Source organism: Aethalodelphis obliquidens, unplaced genomic scaffold, assembly GCF_003676395.1.
Source record: "Aethalodelphis obliquidens isolate GAN/ISIS:26980383/991018 unplaced genomic scaffold, ASM367639v1 scaffold9, whole genome shotgun sequence".
NCBI lineage: Eukaryota > Metazoa > Chordata > Mammalia > Artiodactyla > Delphinidae > Aethalodelphis > Aethalodelphis obliquidens.
The window spans coordinates 37,331,500-37,350,579 of record NW_020837953.1 but is presented as its reverse complement, the minus strand read 5'-3'; the positions used below and the strand labels follow the sequence as shown (position 1 = coordinate 37,350,579).

At 52.7% G+C, this 19,080-nt stretch overlaps 1 protein-coding gene across 1 annotated transcript in view; it reads left to right on the top strand.

The window, feature by feature from the left end:
- Nucleotides 1-6,104: 6,104 nt before the first annotated feature.
- VWA5B1 (von Willebrand factor A domain containing 5B1) overlaps nucleotides 6,105-19,080 on the top strand; it is a 40,343-nt gene continuing 27,367 nt past the window's right edge. The window contains exons 1-7 of the mRNA XM_027110715.1: nucleotides 6,105-6,243; nucleotides 8,053-8,225; nucleotides 9,468-9,724; nucleotides 13,102-13,247; nucleotides 14,455-14,586; nucleotides 15,206-15,330; nucleotides 18,900-19,076. Coding sequence (XP_026966516.1) covers nucleotides 6,105-6,243; nucleotides 8,053-8,225; nucleotides 9,468-9,724; nucleotides 13,102-13,247; nucleotides 14,455-14,586; nucleotides 15,206-15,330; nucleotides 18,900-19,076 — 1,149 coding nt within the window. The remainder of the gene's footprint in view (nucleotides 6,244-8,052; nucleotides 8,226-9,467; nucleotides 9,725-13,101; nucleotides 13,248-14,454; nucleotides 14,587-15,205; nucleotides 15,331-18,899; nucleotides 19,077-19,080) is intronic.

Sequence of the window (19,080 nt, the reverse complement as noted above, 5' to 3'; positions counted from 1 at the left end):
ATGTGATCCTGGTTTCCAGATGTCCCCCTCAGTTTCCCTACCTGTAACATGAGGGAGTGTGAGCATTAGCAATGACTGCAAAACACTAGACACTGGTAGGTGCCTCCACTTCGAATCCCTCCTCTGAACTGAGCCCTGGCAGGGAGTTGGGGCACAGGCAAAGGAGGAGGGGCACCCCCTGTCCTTACGTCACTCACAGTTCTGCGGAGGAGACAAGCCATCACAGATGGGCAGTTACGGAGCTTTGTGATGTGTGATGTGGCAGACAAGAGGCTGTGGAGGTCCCGAGGAGGGCGTGTCTGATGGGCTGGGGTATCAGGGAAGGCTTCATGGAGGAGGTGACAGTGGAACTGGGTCTTAAGTGGTGAATAGGACTTTGAAAGGCAGAGAAGAAGTCCACAATCATTACAGGAAAAGGCTCCAGTGTGGGAAAGGCATAGTGAGGTCAATGTGTTTGGAGCAAAGTGAACATGTAGGACATGGCAGGAAGTGACACAGAACGGTGATAGGGAACTGATGGGGAAGAACCTTGAATGCCATGCTAGGAGTTTAACCTGCCCTGTTGGACAAAAACAATGGGAGCCATTAAGCTCAGGGGAAAGGGAGGCTGCTCTGTGTGTGTGTGTGTCTGTGTGTGTGTCTGTGCACGCATGTGCCTACACATGGGGTGACAGAGGGGACGGGAAGGGAAACAGCCTGGAGGTTGAAGGACCAGGTACGAGCTGGTAGAGATGGCCCAGGAGAGAGCAAAGCAGCAGCCCCAATGGGGATGGAGAGCAGAGAAGGATTTCGGGAGAGCATATGGGCAGAAATGTCAAGGCTTGGGGAGAAGCTTAATGCAGGAAGCAATGTAGCCTCATGGTTAAGGACATGGGCTCTGTGGTCCTCCTGCTTGAGTTAACTCCCAGCCCCATCACCTACTGGCTGGGTGGCCTTGGATAAGTTACCTCACCTCTCTGAGCTTTGGTGTTTTCATCTGTAGTACATGGATAGTAAGAGTACCTACCTCTGAGGGTTGCTACCCAATTTTATATGTAAAGCACTTGGAATGATGTTTCATCTATTTGACAAGTATTTATTGAGCATCTACTATACCCCAGTATTATTCTATGGGTGGCAGATATAGCCGAGAAACAAACTAAAAATTCTTGCCTTCACAGGGGATTATACTCTATCTAGAGAGTTGGGGAGACACATCAAACAAGATACATAAGCAGAATATACAGTCTATCAGATGGTGGTAACTGCTAAGGAGAAAACAGGAAAAGAGAGCTAGGAAGTGTTGAGAGGTTGCAATTTTAAGAGCGACCTAAGTGCCTGAGTGACTCAGGTTTTGGAGATGGAGCAATCATAAATGGCATCTCAAGTTCAAGGAATGAGTGGAAATTGGAGGCTGAGCTGGAGGGTAGCAGAGGTTACTGAGATGCGGGGGTTTGGGGATAGCAGCTCGGTGAGTTGAGTGCACCCTTCCCATGGATGCTAAAGTCACCCCAGCTGGTGGCAGGGCTTGGGGAGCAGGGAAGCCAGGAGTCAGGTGCCAAGTGTTTGCTAAAAGGAGGGTGTGGTTGGGACCTTGAAGATGGCAAGCAACAAAACGGGGGTGGGGTGTAGCTAAAAGACATCAGCCTCCCAACCTGAGGGGTACAAGGAATAGCAGCCCCTCCTGGAAGAAGGGGAAGAAGGTCCTCAGGCAAGGACACAGAGAGCCTCTCAGGGAGCCTGCTGGCTGCTGAGTGGTGGCTGCAGAAGGCATAGTGGGATGTTAGCAGAGGAGGAAGTGGGCCAGGGGCTGGCTCAGGGGCGCAGAACCACAGAGCACCCCCTATGGATGGATGGTCTGTTCGAAGACGAGTGGGCCCTCCGTGCTGGCGGGGAGGGTGTATCTGGGCTGCTGACTGATAAATACTGGGATGAAAACCTAAATGATGGATTTAACTCCGACATCTTCCCTGGGGAGCTGTCCTCAGCTAGAAAAATGGGAAACCCAGAAATGGCCAGCTTTGCACTGTGATTATATGTATTGATCCATTCATTCATTCAACAATATTTATTCACCACCTGCTAATAATGCAAGCGCTCCTCAAGGCACTTGGGATGTATCTTGAGAAAAACAGGTCCCAAATCCTTGCCCTTGTGGAGGGGAGACAGGTGATAAGCGATAAACGTAATAAATGCTTTATATAGAGTATGTTAGTCATATGTGCTCTGGGAAAAATAAAAGAGCAGGATGAGGGGTTGGAAGTGAAGCTGGGGGAACAGGTTGCAAGTTGAAATGCAGTATTAAGGATAGGCCGCCCTGAGAAGGTGTCATTTGAGCAAAGACTTGAAGGAGTGAGGGTGAGAGCCACGTGGATAGTGAGGGGAAAACGTTCCAGGAAGTGGGAGCAGCTAGTGCAAAAGCTCTATGGCATAAGAGCCAGGGCAGAGACACCAATGGGGAGATGAGAAAGGAAAGGGCGTGGGGCCCAGATCAGGGGGTCTTGAGGGGCGAGGGGAGCTGGCAAGGGTTTGAACTCTAGAACCACATGACTGGATCCATGTCTTCAAAGGATCACCCTGGCTACTCCATTGGGGATAAACTGTAGGGGCACAAGAGAGTGGCAGCAGTGGAGGTGACAGGAAGGGGTCAGGTTTTGAATCTATTGGCTTTTGCAGCTTCATGTGATATCTGTCACCTCCATTAGTTTTTATGTCACTTCTGCCTTGTTCGCCTGTCTCCCAGCACCTAGGTGACCGCTAAAGGTTAGTGTCCCTGGGAGGCTGCCGGCATTCATTCATTCATTCATTCATTTCACGTTACAAATATTTATTGAGCTCCTACTATGTGCCAGGCACTGTGCCGGGTACTTTGTACACATTATTCAATTTAATCTTCACAGTGCTGATGAGATGGGAGCTATTGGCCCCTCCACTCACCTGGTTTTATAAAGGAGGGGACGAATACCCAGGGATTACAGTGGCTCGCTCACTTCTTAGAAATCCTCTTTCCTGCCCGCCCCCTCACTCTCCCCTTGGCTGCTGTAAGGTCTAGTGGCCCCTTCCATCCCTTCTCCCAGCGCATTCACTCCCCTTTCTCTTGTCTCTCACTTCACCAGCCCCTATTCTGCATCCCAAAAGTCAAGGACCTGGGAAAAGACAGGTGGTCTGGCCAATCAGGAAGGAGGTGAGGCGGGTAAACGCCTAGTGAAATATTGACCCTGACACACTAAGATCAGCCCCTGTCACCACCTCAGCCCCGCTCACACCACACCGTTCCTGAGGCCGAGCCTGGCTTCTCACACTGTCTTGGGCTTCCACTGTCTGGTGGCTTCCTCCCTGTTAGGTCTCTCGTAGGAGTTTCCTGTGGCCTGACGCCCACTGGAGGCCCAGCTTGGGATGGTTGGAGGGAGGGTGCTCAGCATTACTTTCTCTGGTCCCCATCATCTCTTGCAGGGACGCCCCTGGGCTCCTCCAGGAGAAAGTCCCACACACGCACCCTGGGTACCAGTATGTCCTTGGGGCGGCCCAAACTCATGCACGAAACCAAATGTGTCTGAGGCCTCGATGTCATCACCTGCAAAACAATACATTTTATAAGGTTGTGAGAATTAAATGAGATAATATGTGTGCCTGGCACAGTTTCAGTTTTCAACAAATTCCACCTGCTGTTACCATTATCTTCCCCCACTCCCCAACTCCTCTGCCTCTGGATTGTAAGTTCCTTAAGGATGGAGTTGTATCTTATCTTTGTGTGCCTAGTGGCTAATTCAGGGCCTGGAACGCAGTAGGTGCTTATCGGTGCTGGATGAATCGATGGAGACTGCATGAAGTAGGCCCTGCAGAATTTCAAGTTTACTCTTCCCAAGAGGGCTGACATTGTTAAAGGGTCAGTGCGGAGTGAGTCTGCCTGTGTTATCAACATCACTCACCCAAGCCCTACTCTCTGGGTGAGAGTCACCCCAGGAAGCTGGGGTGGGCACAGGGCCAGTGTAGGATGAGTGGGCTGGCTGAGACGCCCTGGGCAAAACTCTCCCTCGAGTTGAACTGAAGCTTAAGTTCAAGTCCACCACACGTCTGGGTGCTGGTTCCCAGTCAGCATTCTGGACAGGAGGGAACCAGGAGAAGGAGGGTGGGGGTGTGGATGGCAGGGAGTGAGGATCTGTCAGGAGATGACCTCTGCTGTCTTGTTCTGGGCTTGGCCAGGCCCCTGAGACCGAGAACTCCTGAAAGAAGGCAGCTGGGGATACAGCCGCTCCCTCCCAGCCCCTTACCTTCCTCCTACTGTCAGTCAGCCCACTGCAGATACACCAGGGCCGAGAGCTGTCTGGGCCAGAGCCGCAGAGAGAACATAATTAAAAAGACACTGCTGGCCTACCTGAGGATCCTTGCTTGGGGACACAAGGAGGACATAGAAGCAAAGAGTTCCCTTCTCTGAGCAAAGGCAGAGTAAACAGCACTCACTGAACAGCCTTTTGCAAATAAATGGCAACAGGCTACCAGCCCACTGCAGCTTTGCCTGGCACGTACATCACCGAGAGAAAGATCCAGAAAGAATCTCAAATTCGTATTCCACACCCTCTGTTTGACTTTGCTTCCCACTCCCACCCCACCTCATGAAGGCAGGTGATTGCCTGGGAGGGTCTCAGGAACCTCATAGAGAATCGATACCCTGCCCTGAGAAGTGCTCCGAAGTCTTTGGTGTTGGAATAATGACAGTCATACATTCTTTTATGTATTCAATCAGCACTGAGGATGCCATGGGCAGCAAAAATAGACCTGACCTCCAGGGGCGTGCACTCCAAACGGGATGACGGACGTGAATCAAATAATCTCACGGGAACAAGATGCATCCTTACAAACTAATGGAAGTGCTCAGAGGGAGAGAAGCTCGGCTCTGTAACAGGCAGAGAAAGGATGCTGGGCATGCGTGGACTGGCTTCCCGGCAAAGGGGGGCCCTGAGTTGACACTGCAGGACAATAGGGGGTCACTAGTTTACAGTGGGTCATGGGGTGAGCCTTCCAGGTAGAGTGCGGCAAGTGCAAAGGTGGAGAGAGCACAGGACACATCTGAGGGAAGGCATGGAAGCTGGGAGACACACAAAGTGTGGTTGGGAACATGATGACAGATCAGCTAGAGAGGCAGGCAGGGCCAGATCACACAGGGCTCTAGGCCAAAACTTTAAAAGTGTTTGGTCTCTATTCTAGGAGAAATAGGAAACCATTGGTGGGTGAGAGAGGGTGGCGGGGGTGATGGAAATCTGTCCAACTTGTGTGTTGGTCTGTTCATTCTGGCAACTGGGTAGAGAATGGATTCCGGGGTTCGGGGGGGAGGAGTATATTCAAGAGGCCAGGTAGGAGCTGCGGCCCAGGTGGAGATGGTGATGGCTGGGGCAGTGATGCTGGTGGCAGAGGAGCAAAGGCATGGATGGATGCCAGGGTCTTCCCAGAGATAAATCATGATCTTTGGCAATAGCTTAGGTGTGGGGGAGGGAAAAAGAGGTGGCGAGAGCGGCCCCCAGGCTTTTGGTCTGCACACCTGGAGGGACGGTGGCTCTTTTCACTTTAGTATCTTTGGAGGGGTGGGGGTGGGTGTTTCTCACTTCCCTTACGCCCCAAGTGTTGACTGTAGTGGGTAGCTTCACTGAAGTCAGCGAAGGAGGGGCTTGGTGAGCTATTCCAATTGTCTCATTCTGCAGAGGAAGCATCTGAGGCTCAGAGATCACAGGACTGACAAAGGGACGGGATCAGAGCCCTTGGACTCCCATCCGGAGCTAGGAGAGCACTGCCATGGAGGAGCTCAGGTTGGACACGAGGCTGCCTGGGCTCTAACGCTGCCTGCGCTCCCACCCACTGAGTGAATCCGGGCAGGTCACGTGTCTTTAGGTCTCAGTCTCTCTACTGTGAAACGGAAAGAAATGGAATGACCACGCCTTCTCTTCTGAGGGGTGGTCAAGAGTCACTGTGGGTCCCTGAGTGGGAGGTAGTTGGGGGAAGTGAAGAGAACAATGCTTTGACTTCCTGTGGGGGCTGAAGTGGGAGAACTGAGCTGGGGAGGGATGGGGGGTCTCTCCCCACTTCCTGCCTCCCTGTCTCTTGCAGGCCCTGAAGGCTGAGTAGCCATCAAGATGCCTGGTCTGCTGAACCAGATCACAGGGGCAGCCCTGCCCCTCACCGCATCCGATGTCACCTCCTTTGTCAGTGGTTACGCCCTGGGTCTCACCGCCTCCCTCACCTATGGCAACCTGGAAGCCCAGCCCTTCCAGGGTAAGGATCCCTGTTGGCGCTTCCCCAGGACCACCTGCTCCTCCAAGCAGAATCCCCATCCTGACATGTATTAGCTGATTGACACCGGACAAGTCACGTCACCTCTCTGAGTCTCAAGTTTCCTCATCTGCGAAACAGGAATACCACTTCTGCCCTGCAGGTCTTAAAGCTAGTAGCAAGTCAGCTCAGGATTCGAACCCAGGTCGGGGCTTGGCCCCAGCCCACTGTCCAGCCCTATTTATGTTCACGAGACATGCCCACCTGTGTCAGATAGTCAGTCCTCCACTTTCCCCAGTGAGCCTCACAGTAGGAGAGGCGTCCAGACTCAGTGGAAGCCAGGAGCTCCCGGTCGTAGGTGTGGCTCTCGTTCCCATGACCTTGGGGAAGCCACTGTCCTTCTCGACATCAGGGTGCTCCTGCACCTGTTTGGATGCCAGGGTTTGCAGGAGGAACAGATGAGGTAATACATGAGGAAGGACAGCGTGGAATGGAAAACAGTCTGCAAATCAGTCATCAGTGCAAGGCAGTCAGGAGTGTGGACCGTCGCTCCCCTGCAAGAGATGTTTGTAAATTACACTCCTCTCCTTGCACTTACGGAAGGGAGTTATGGGAAGGCTGGCCAGGAGGGTTCTGCGTAAAGGCTTGTTATGGTTAGCATTCCTTCTCATCCACAGTGATGGGGGCCTCCTAACCCCCAAACTTCATGTCTTGGGGCACCACCCTCCAGCCTGACCTGAGCTTCTGAAACTCTTTCAATTCCCAAAAGAAACCTGCAAGGGAAAGTCTCCTCCCTGCGGAAATCTCCTGGGCAGAGCAAACGACACTTTTCCTCTGTTTAAGGAAACCTATAGAGGGTGGCCTAAAGTGAGACCCACGAGGAACCCAGGGACTAAATTACTGAACAGCTCTGGGACAGTCCTTTGGCTTTCCATGTGCAGAAAGGACAGTCCCCCCATTTTATAGATGCGGAAACTGAGGGATGGGAAGCTGGGATTTGTGGAGAGTTCACCATGGGCCCAGCACTGTGCTGCCCTCACGTTAGTGGGCAGATAAAATGAGATACGACCTTGATCCTATGAGTGTGGTACCCCAGCCATCGGCATCACCCAGAGATGGTTAGAAATGCAGAATCTCAGGCCCTGTCCCAGGACCACTAAGTCAAAATCTGCATTTTAACCCCAGGTGATTCATGTGCTCTTGAAGTTCGAGAAGCACTGAGATATAAAGGTGTAGGGCACGCACTATGGGGGATATAGTTTAATAAGTGGTGGCTGGTTTTTCCATTTTCATAACGACCCTGAGTTTGGCTCTATTATCCCCATTTTACAGATGGGGCTGTGAGGCATAGAGATGCTAAATGTTTTTATCCAAGGTCACCCGGATTAGAACCCTAGCCCTATTCCTCCAAAGCCCCAGCTCCTAGGTGCCACACACGGGACCACCACACAGAGGTGTCTTATTAGTCCCACACATCAGGTCACATAAGAATCCAGATCTCCACTCTCTCTTGAAAAATCAGAAGCCCTGGTCACACCGGCCTCACAGGCCAGCAGCGTAGGAGTTGGCTGGGACAGGGGAGCAGCCGTCCCTTTCCAGCTGCCCTGCAGCGGACACAGAGCCTGCTGCTGTGCCCCTCCTGCCCAGCCCCCAGAACCAGGAGGCCCCAGACCGAGTTCTCTCTGGAGTCCTCCAAGTGGCAGTGAGTACCATCCACTCGGATGGCAGACCAACGGCTCCAGTTCCTCCTCCGGGGTGGGGCATGCAGAGCGGGTCTGGGGCACCCCGCGATGCTGGGCCCTGCTCTGGCAGGTCTCTTTGTATACCCACTGGATGAGTACACCACGGTGATCGGCTTTGAGGCAGTCATTGCTGACCGAGTCGTGACAGTACAGATCAAGGACAAAGCCAAGATGGAGGGTGGCCGCTTAGATGCCACTGGCCTCCGAGCTGCAACTGTCACAGGTAAGAAGGCCAGAAAGGCTGTGGCAGGGCCTGGGCTTGGCTGGAGTCTCAGACAGACTGAAAGGGCAGCAATGGGATAGGATAAAGAGAGCACTACACTAAGAGTCAGGAATCCTGTGTGACCTCAGGCCCATAATGAACCTCTCTGAACCTCACCTTACTATTTGGAAAATAGAGGTGATTGTTTCTGTTCTCACCTGTAAAGAGTGATAAGGCTCAAAGGAGGCAACAGAAGGATGGTTGAGATATCTCTAAAAAACAGAAGAGCATGTCATTTAAGCTCAGAGGTTGTAGAATGAGTCACACCAGGATTTGACTGCCTATCCTGTTGCTTGCAAGCTCAGATAAGAAATTAAGCCTCATTCGTAAACTGTAACCAATAATCCTATGCAACCAAATCTAAACAAAGAGCATGCAGAACACTCATCACAGTCCCTGGTGCAGAGTAGGTACTCACAGCATGGCTACTGATGCCTGCTATTGAGGATACTGCGTCTCAGAGAGGGTGAGTGACTGGCCCAAGGTCACACAGCATGTTAGTGGCAGAGCCAAGGCTTGAGTCCAGACCAAGGATCATATGATATGAGATTCTTACCATTGGATTTATGATGGAGGTGAAGTGTGTTCACCTGATCATTGAGATGTTCAAGAATCTTTTAATGAACACTCACGATGTGAGATGCAAAGTTTCCCCCAAGATTTTAGGACTTCTCCCAGCCTGGAAGAATAGCTAGGACATGCCTGGTAGGGACCACGACAGGAAGTTGACAGTGGCTATGCCAAAAGCGGTCCAGATAATGTCAGAGGAGGGAAGGAGCGGTCCAGGTGGGACCAGGGAGGTTTTCGTGGAGGGGTTGGATGGATGGGTAGGATGGGCTAAGAAGGAATGAGGGATGGGTCTTTCAGATGAAAGGAGAGAGCATGGATCCTGGGGGAGGGGGGAATGCTCCAACGTGATTCTTGGGGGGACATAGAGTCTGCGGATAGAGATGTGACCCTCTGTTGGGGATTCGTGGGTCCCAGTCTCCCAATCTTCGCAGGATACAGTGGAAAGTACACAGGCCTGGCATCAGACCCATGTAGGTTCCGATCCTGGTTCAATAAATTAGTTATTTGTTGAGTAATTTGAGCAAGTTGCGCCCACAGGCTGAGCCTCAGTTTTCCCATCAGCAGAACAGGCTGCTCTAACCTAACACACAGCAAGCTTAGAGGGGATGGGAGAGAATGTGTGCACAGTGCCTGACGCCAGGCCTGGCGCTGAGGAAACATCCTGCATCACCCCTCCTTTCTGCGCACCAGGAAAGGTGGCTCTGGACGAGGATTTGGAGCGGATCCTCTTTGTGGTCAACCTGGGGACAATCGCCCCTATGGAGAACGTCACCATCTTTGTCAGCACCTCCTCGGAGCTCCCGACGCTGCCCAGCGGGGCTGTGAGAGTCCTGCTACCTGCTGTCTGCGCCCCAACCGTGCCTCAGTTCTGCACCGAGAGCACTGGCCCCTCCAACCAACAGACCCACGGGTGAGGAGCCCCTGCCCAAACAGGGCCAGAGTCCCGGGTGCAGCAGGGAGATGGGCCGGTGGGAAGGATGGGAGGTGAGGCTGAGCTCTGTAGCTGCCCCCGTCTCAGTAACTGTCCCTCCCCTGCTCGCATTTCGAGCACTTAAGAATCTCCCTGAAATGCTCTGTGTTGGTATGGGTCAGAAGTGTTAGGATTTGGACAGCTTGGTATCAGAATGTCCAGGCTTTTTTCTTTAACGCACTCAAGAGGTATTTCCAGAGCACCTAGGTGCTAGACACTGGGGAGGGGGTGTTAGGGACCCAGAGGACACGAAACCCACATGGTCCCTTGCCTTTTTGGAACTTGGTGGGAGAGATCGTTATCCAACAGATAACACAACAAATGTGAACTGTTTATGAACTTGCATGCATAATTAATTATGTGAAAAGTGCAGTAAAGGAGAGGTGCATTGGCTAAGAGTATAAAAGAGGGACCCAACCGGGGAGTGGGGGGTCTGGGGGCCTGGTCAGGCTTCTCTGAGGAGTGGTATTTCAGCTGAGGGCTGAGCCAGGAGGGAGGTGGATATAGGCACAGAGATAAGCTCCTATAGGTGAGAACAGCAGGGGCAAAGGCCCTGAGGCAGCAAGGACAGGGCCACAGAGGGGGACTGAAGGACGGGTGACATGAGATGAGGCTGCAGAGATACAGGACACCTGGTGGCCCTGGCAGACTTTGGATTTCTCCCCGAAGCAACAAGGAGTCTTTTTTTTTTTTTTTTTTTTGGGTAATATAATGTGTTTTTTTTTTTTTTTTTTTTTTTTTTTTTTTACATCTTTATTGGAGTATAATTGCTTTACAATGGTGTGCTAGTTTCTGCTTTGCAGGGCCGGGAGGGTACACTCCAGGACAGTTTCTCTGTACTCCCCCCGTGGAGGAGGAGGGAAAAGGGGGTGGGTCACAGCCTGAGGCACCTGCAGCTGAGATTGGGGCTCCTCCCATTTTTTCCACCTATAAGCCCAGGGGGACTAGCGTTTCCTCTGCAGGGAGAGAGGATGCCAGTTTGAAAGTAGCCTGATGCATACAAGAGATGTCTTTTGAAGTCGTGTATCTTATCATTCAATTCGCGTCATTAAAAAAAAAATCTGTTCCACAATATATTAGCACCACTGTGGTAGAAAAACAACACTTGAATTAATTACCAGTTAAACTACTTAACTCCCCCTCCCCAGCTTTGAGCCTGAATCTTTGAGCCAAGTTGAAATCTGGGAAGATGTACCGTATGTATCTAGGAGTTTCATACATACCCTGGTTGGGCTATGGGGACAGCTGGGAGCACGTGCCCACTGGGACACAGAGGACAGTGACAGCAAACCCCTGGACACCACCAGTTACAGTGCTGACCTCAAGGTGACCTGACGGGGAGGGGTTATTTTAGCCTCCCACGTTGCGCCAGCCCAGAGGGCACTCCTCAACCGCACCACAAATAGTAATTAAACACCTACCATGGGGCAGGTACTGTTTTGGGTGCTGGGAATACAGCAGTAAACTAGACAGACAAGGTCCCTGCCCTCATGGGGCTAGCATTCTAAGGGGGGAGACAGACAATAAAGTAATAAGCCCACAAACATGTCATTTGTTGGGTGATGAGCTCTATGGAGATAGATGCTACAGAGGCTACAGGGGGACAGGATGGGGTGGGTGCTAGTTTCGCTAGAATAGACAGGGCTTAGGCAACACTTGAGGCCTGATCTGAATGAAGGGGGCTGGCCATGGAAGTATAGTGGAAGAAGAAAATTTGGGGCAGGGGGCAGAGCGGGCAGTAAGTGCAAAGGCCCTGAGGTAGCAACAGACTGGGTATGTTGGAAGAGCAGCTGCAAGGCTAGTAAGACTCTAGCAAAGTGGGAGAGTCAGCCTGTGTAGGGCCTCGAAATCTAGAGTGAGGACACTTGTTGGTACAACAGAGAAGCTGGTGGCACCAGCCAGTCTCAGGCCAGGGAACACCAGCTCGTGTGTCATCTATATAAACGCTGCCAGAGGCGCCAAGCCAGGTGCTTGGGAGAGGCAGGACCTAGCAGACCTGGGGACATTCAGGACCTCGGTGGATCAGGGAACAAGAGGCCAAGCAGTCCCCGGTGCCCCTGAGGTGGCCCTGATAAGCTAATTCCTGCCTGTTCCAGCAGGTAGAGTTAACAGAGATGCTCTTGGGAGACGCCTGCATCCAATTCTGATGAACCTCAAAGTTGCTTAGATAGAGGGACATGGGAAAAAATAAGAAAAATAGATAATACCAAGTGTTCGTGAGGATGAGAGAAGGAAACTCTCGTTCATTGCTTGTGGAAGTGGAAACTGACCCAGCCACTCTGGAAAGCAATCTGGGGCAATACTCGGTGTGTGCCCTTTGACCCAGGGATCCCAGAGAAATCCTTTTATACATCCAAACATAACACACGGATGAAGATGTGTGTTATGGCGTCTGTGAACACAGGGAGGTGAAGGCAGGAAGGAATACGTACAATATAACAGATGGCCCCAAGCCACAGCACATCAGCAGGAAAGACTTCGCTTTGCAGACGGCCACCTGGACAGAGCTTACAGACACAGTGTTGGGTGAAAGAAAGGGGAGCAATTGAATGAGATTCCTAATACAATGCTTTCTTTTCAACCAAAAGTCACGGTGTGTTTTACAAAAATATGTGCGCATTCAGAACGTGTATCAAAGACCTCAGAAGGCATGACCGTAGAGGGGAGGGAAATAGAGCAGAATCAGAGACAGGGTGAGGGATGACAAAGATAGAGACATGAGCGTTCAGCAGTGACACTTTGCTAAGCGCTTGCTCAAGACAGCTGTGTCATTATTATCCCCATTCAATGATGAGAAAACCAAGACTCAGAGAAGTGGCTTTATGCAAGGGTTCCCAGCTTGCAGAGACAGAGCAGGTATTCCAGAAGTGATGTGACATATGTAAAATGTTTCACGGCCGAGCCACAGAGACCCGGGTGAGGATGCACACTCTGCCGCGTGCCAGTGGTGGCAACTTAGGCTAGTGACCTCATGTAGCTGAGCCTCGGTTTCCCCACGTGGGGGGTGGGGGGAGATGAGGGCTCTGAGGCCTTCCTCTGGGGGCGTGGTGAGAACAGCGTGAGCCCCCATGCCTGGTGCCTGGCCCATCCATCGTAGGTAGTGGTACCTTAGGTCTGAATCCAGGCTCTCCCTGCAGGCAGGCTGAGTGAGACTGTCAGCATCTGGGGTGGAAGGAAGCCCCTCAGCCCCTTTTTGGGTGAGGCTGCAGGGGTGCCAGGGCTGCCTGGGACTTGCCGTTTTCTCCATGTCTTCTCTTGCTGGCCCCCTGCCTCAGCCCTGACTGGCCGCCTCCTCCGCCTCTCGGCCCCCTTCCCAGCAAAGACAAGCATTGCTTCGGCCCCCAGGCCCTGGACTCCTGGAACAAATTGAGCCTGGCGACTCTCCTGGACACCGATGTGTCCAACCCCATGGAATACGAGTTCAACTTCCAGCTGGAGATCCGTGGGCCCTGCCTGCTCGCAGGTGAGAGGGAGCTGCCTAGACCCGGATGGGGCTGGAAAGAAGATTCGAGGCCACGGCGGGGTGGGGAAAGGAAGGGGAGGGAGAGAAAGCTGGCCAGCCCAGATGGAAGACAGCCTGAAGCTCATGCCCCTCGCCCCCGTTTCCTGCTCCCCAGCATGCGGCCCAAGATGCGTCTTTCCCAAGGACAGGTTTCAAGGCTGTCCCCGCCCGCACCTCAATGGCTTCCCCGGGGAAATGTCCTCGAGGGCATGGCCGTCCGAAGTCCGCGGTCCTCGGTCTTCTTCTGGAGCCATAGCCACAAAGCTGCTTCCTGCTCTTCCCCTTGCATGGCAGAATCAGCTGGGGAACTTTCCAAATCCCACCACCTAGACCCCACCCCAGAGCTTCTGATGACATTGGTCTGGGGTGAGTCCTGGGCATTGGAACATTTAAAAGTTCCCAGGCAGGGCTTCCCTGGTGGCGCAGTGGTTGAGAGTCCGCCTGCCGATGCAGGGGACATGGGTTCGTGCCCTGGTCTGGGAAGATCCCACATGCCGTGGAGCGGCTGGGCCCGTGAGCCATGGCCGCTGAGTCTGCGTGGCCGGAGCCTGTGCTCCGCAACGGGAGAGGCCACAGCAGTGAGAGGGCCGCATACCGCAAAAAAAAAAAAAAAAAAAAAAAAAACAGTTCCCAGGCGATTTCCCCCGCAGAGCTTCTGATGATATTGGTCTGGGGTGAGTCCTGGACATTGGAACATTTAAAAGTTCCCAGGTGATTCTAACAAACAGCCAGGGGCGGGTACCATTGTTCTGATGGTTCCCCTCCCCCACCCAGTCAGGGTTTTAAAGAGACACTAGGATGTGGTTTCTTGTCAACAAGGGTTCTCCCAGAGCAACAGGACATCCCAACACAAGAGACATTTATGGAGTGCCCACCGATGGAGCATGGAGCTCTTTCTGTCTTTCTGTGCCCTGTGAGGAAGCCATTCCTTTGACCCCCACTGGATCCTGAGGTCAGGGCAGGAAAGGCCATTAGACCCCATCTAGCTAAGCCCCCCTTTTGCAGACGGGGAAATTGAGGAGGCCTGTCCACGGTTTTACACAGCAGGTCAGGAGCCCCTGAGGGGGCTGGAGTGCCAGTCATCTCTGGCCTGAGTCTCAGGGTCCCCCACCAAGCTCCTCTCTCTCCGGGGACTCCTGAGCCTATCCCACTTTTCTGTGCCACTCAGGGGTGGAGAGTCCCACCCACGAGATCCGAGCTGACGCCTCCCCGTCCGCACGCTCCGCCGAGAGTATCATTATCACCCTGGCCAACAGGCACACCTTCGACCGACCCGTGGAGATCCTCATCCACCCCAGCGGTACTGTGCACCAGGCGGGGCCCCCAGGATGCCTGTGGGAGGGAGGAGGTGCTGATCCCATGGGGCACAGACACGTGGCCCCGCACCCAGTGGGCAGGGAGAGGGTAGGGGCGCGTGACAGAGGAGGAGACCAACTACTTGCCTCCTGGGAAACTTAGTGCTAACTGGCAGAATTGAGTGTCTCCTGCACCATTCTATCTCCTGAGACCCCAGGGTCTCATCCACCCAGTGGTGCACTTTGCCCCCAGGCCAGCTGAGCAGAGATCTTTGAAACCCTAAGCTCCATGAGACCCTGGCAGCTCTGAACTCTCAGGGAGCAACTCTTTTGGCTCTTTAAGAATTCATCGAATGTTTGATCAGAGCCCAGAATCACTCCCATTTTACAGATGGGTAAACTGAGGCCCAGGGAGGGGCAGTGAATCACCCACAGCCACTAGGCTCTCCTGCCTCCCAGCTAAGGAGTCTTCTCAGGGTCCCACACTGCCTCAAGCAGCCAGGAATCCCATCCCCCTCTTCCAACTGGGAGTCCTCCGCACTGTGAAGATCTGCCACTCCACCAAGGCCCCCAGCATCACCCTCACCCTCGGGCAAGTGCCAAGAGTTGATCTCATCTCTGCAGAGCCCTACATGCCACATGTCCTGATGGAGAAAGGGGACATGACCCTGGGAGAGTTTGACCAGCACTTGAAGGGAAGAACAGATTTCATTAAAGGGATGAAGAAGGACAGCAGTGCAGAGCGAAAGGTGAGGGTGACTGAAGCAACATCAGTGGTGGCAGAACTGGGGTGGCACTGGGGACTTGGTCTTTGCTGGACCAATGAGGAGCCTGAACCTGAGGTTGGGGGTGGGTGTGACTTGCCCGAGGTCACACAGCAAGCTGGTGGCAGAGGGAAAGTGGACGTCCCGATGCAGCAGTCACCCTGGCACTGCCCTCCTGCTTCCTGTCAGGTCACCTGCTCCTAGTGCCACCAAGGTGCCTAAGCCAGGCAAAATTCTAGGCTGGTGGCAGAAACAACCTTGGTCTCCTCCAGGCTAATCCACCCCCAAGAGGCACCAAGGACCCTACGGCTGGGTGCCCTCCCGGCTCCATCTCTACTCCTGGGCCTCCCTTTCCCCACCGGCTGAATGGGTCTCTTGCTCTTCCTGCCTCTGGTATCCCTGCTTGCTATTAGGTAAAGAATAAAGGCAGAGCAGGGAAAGCCTGAGAAAGATCCTTTCCCTCTGCCCGCCCCTCCCCCACGAAGTGAAAGGATAAGGGCTCCATCAGCAAGGGGTTGGGGGTGGGGAAGGGGGGTAGGAGGATGCGGAACCACAGCCACAAGCCACCACCGCAGTCTCCCTCCTGCTCGTGACCCTGCACATCGAGCCGGGTCCTGAGTGCCAAGGTAGGCTTAAGAATCGCGGGATACTTCTTTTTATTGTCTCCCCTTTTGAGATGAGAAAACTGAGGTTTAGCACCCAAAATAACTGGTGAGCTGGGAAAAGGGAGTTGGCTTTGGTGACAAAGAGGCTAAGGACTTTGCCTTGCTCACGTGGGGCAATTGTGCTGGATGTAAGGGCCCCCCGTTCCTGCTGGCCTGATTGGCAGAGGAACAGACAAGAACGCGGAGATAACTTACAGCTGATGACACCATTCCCTTTGGTAGAGATCCCACTGGAAGCCCCTGCTTGGTGGGGGGTAGGGGAGATGGCGAAGGGAAGGTGTAGGTGGCTCAATGCCCATCCCCACGTTAGAGACCCCACTGGAAACACCTATCCTCCCAGAGGTGCCCCCTCACCCAGATGAGTCAGTTGGGAGAAGAGGCTGGAGACAGGCTCCCATAGTGGTGGTGGGAATGGCGGGGGTGCCACTCAGCTCTGAGAACTGCTGCACGTGGGCAAGGGGTGTTGGCAGTGAGCCTCCCAGGCGTGCCTGCCAAGCGTTAAATCAATTAGCTCTGGGACCACTGAGGCAAATGAGAATTAATTTGCCACCTTGGGTTGGTTATGCAAATACCCTGTATCCTCATGAGCTCCAGGGATGACAGCCATCAACCCACAGCTGCTAAGAAGTGATGAGTTTATTGTAACTGGATAATGGGAGCTCAAGACATCAGAGGATCCTGAGCCCGGAACCCCACCCCATGCCTCACAGAGGCAAAAATCGGGCTCCTGTCACTACCAGATGTGGCTGTTGCTGCCTTGGGCTCTGTCGTCAAAAGGGCCAGGCTGGGCAGTGGCTTTTGGCAAAGGAGCTCCCGGTAGGAGGGAGGAGGGCATCCAGAGGCATGAATCAGGAAGAGTGAGTGGGACGAGCTGTCAAAAACTGCAACTTAGCAAAGAGGGGGCAAATGACACAGGGGGAGACATTATGTATGAGAGATGGAGATGCAGAGAGAAGCAGAGACAAATAGAGACAGAAAGACAAAAAAACTGATGCACATAGGTCAGTAGCAGACAAAAAGACCCACACAGATTCATCCTCTCATTTATTCATTCAACAAACACTAAGTGCCCAATAGGTTCTAGGCACTAGGACGAAAGCACTGAAAGTGACACATCCTTTCCTCATGGTGCTTATATTCTAGCACAGGGAAACAGACAAGAAGCAAACGCATGAGAAAGATCTGTTTAGGTGAGGGCCGGGGACTGTGAAACACAAAGCAGGACGATATGATAATGAGTGATGAGTACCGGGTGCTGTTCAGCCAGGTGTTTAGAGAAAGCCTGTTTGAATATGAGACTCGGTGGATTGTGAAGCATTGGAAGAACACGCAAAGAACTGGAAGCAGAATAATGGCGATGCGTTTGGAAAACAGAAAGATGCCCAGAATGGCTGAAATGTAGGGCAAACATGAGGTGGACAGGTAGGCAGGGGTCAGTCCTTAGGGGGGCTTCATGAGCCCTGGTACAAGGTGTGAGGGGAAACTATTGCTTAAGCAAGAGAGTAACAAGAAAGATCACACTGCCTTCTCTCTATAAAAGGGACCACGGGGAAATAAAAGTAGAGGAATCAGGCCAGGAGGAAGCTATTGCAAAGATCCAGGCAAGAGATGGTACTGTCCTGCGCTTGGTGATTGCAGCGGAGACAGAGAGAAGAGGACAAGTTCAGAATGTATTTTAGCTGCAGAACAGGCAGCCCTCTGCTGAAGGAGTGGATGCGTGGGGTGAGGAAAAGAGACGAATCGAGGACAACTCTTAGGTCTTTGGTTTGAACACCTGAGCAGGTGATGATGTCATCTACTGAATTGAGAAAGGGACCCAAATAGACAGAAATTGAGAAAGAGACAAAGAGAGATATGTACACGCAGAGACAGTCAGATACAGAGACAGAGAAAGTAGAGGTGGAGAGAGAGGGCGGCAGAGTGAGGAGAGAGGAAATGAGATTCGGTGCAAAGTGACCGGAGAGTCGAGGACAGTTCAGTAGTGGTGTGACAAGGCCAACTAAGATGACACATGAAAAGATACAGAACTCTGGTGCTGTCCTTCCTTTAATGTTTACTGAGCCCATCTCTGCACCAAGCTCTATGTTAAGTCCTGGCGATGCAAGAGACTCGAGCATGACCTGCCTTCAAGTAGCCCCCGAGCTAGAGGGGAGACAGAGAGATGAGCAAAAACTCACAGTGAGACATGCCTGGGTCCCCATGACAAATACCAACGGCGGCAGCAAGAGCGTAGATGGTTGCTGTGCAGACAGTCTCTCTGCTGGGAAGCTGTCTCACAGGCATTGCATTTAGTCCATACAACTCAGTGAGGTATGTGCTCTTGTCCTCATTTCATGGATGAGGAAACTAAGTCCACCAGGAAGATGGGGGCAGGTTTTCCAAAGAGGTAAAATTTGAAGCGTGAGTAGGAAGTTATCAGTGGGAGAGAATCAATAAACCAGAGAATGAAGTTCACAGCCAAAACGAGCCAGAGAGTGGCTTCTCCCCTGGGTGTGAAAGGGCAAGAAACCACTATTCAACTGAGGATCTGCATGTGTGCCAGGACCTTCCCATTTGCGTGCCAGCTCAGTTCATCCTCAGAACCACCCTGAGAAATGGACATTATTTGCCCCGTTTTACAAAGAAGAGTCAGACCCAGAGGAGGGTCTTGCCCAATATCACACAGCTGGACGGTGACAGAGCTGGGATTCAAACCTAGGCCTTTCTGTGTTGCAACCTGTGAATGTCTAGCAGAAGAGCCAGGTAGGGTCAACCTGGAAATCTTTCACACAGAGGACGAGTGGGATCCTGACAAGACTTGGAGAGTAATGGGGGACCAGCACGACCCCCAGGAGTAGCTCTGGACCCCCCGTGAACGCCCAAGTGAGAGAGTTTCCCTTTCTCCTCCAGACAGAAATCATCCGGAAACGCCTCCACAAGGACATTCCCCACCATTCCGTCATCATGCTCAACTTCTGTCCTGACCTCCAGTCAGTCCAGCCGAACTTAAGAAAGACCCATGGCGAGTTTATCTTCCTCATCGACAGGAGTGGCAGCATGAATGGGACCAACATGCACCGAGTCAAGGTAC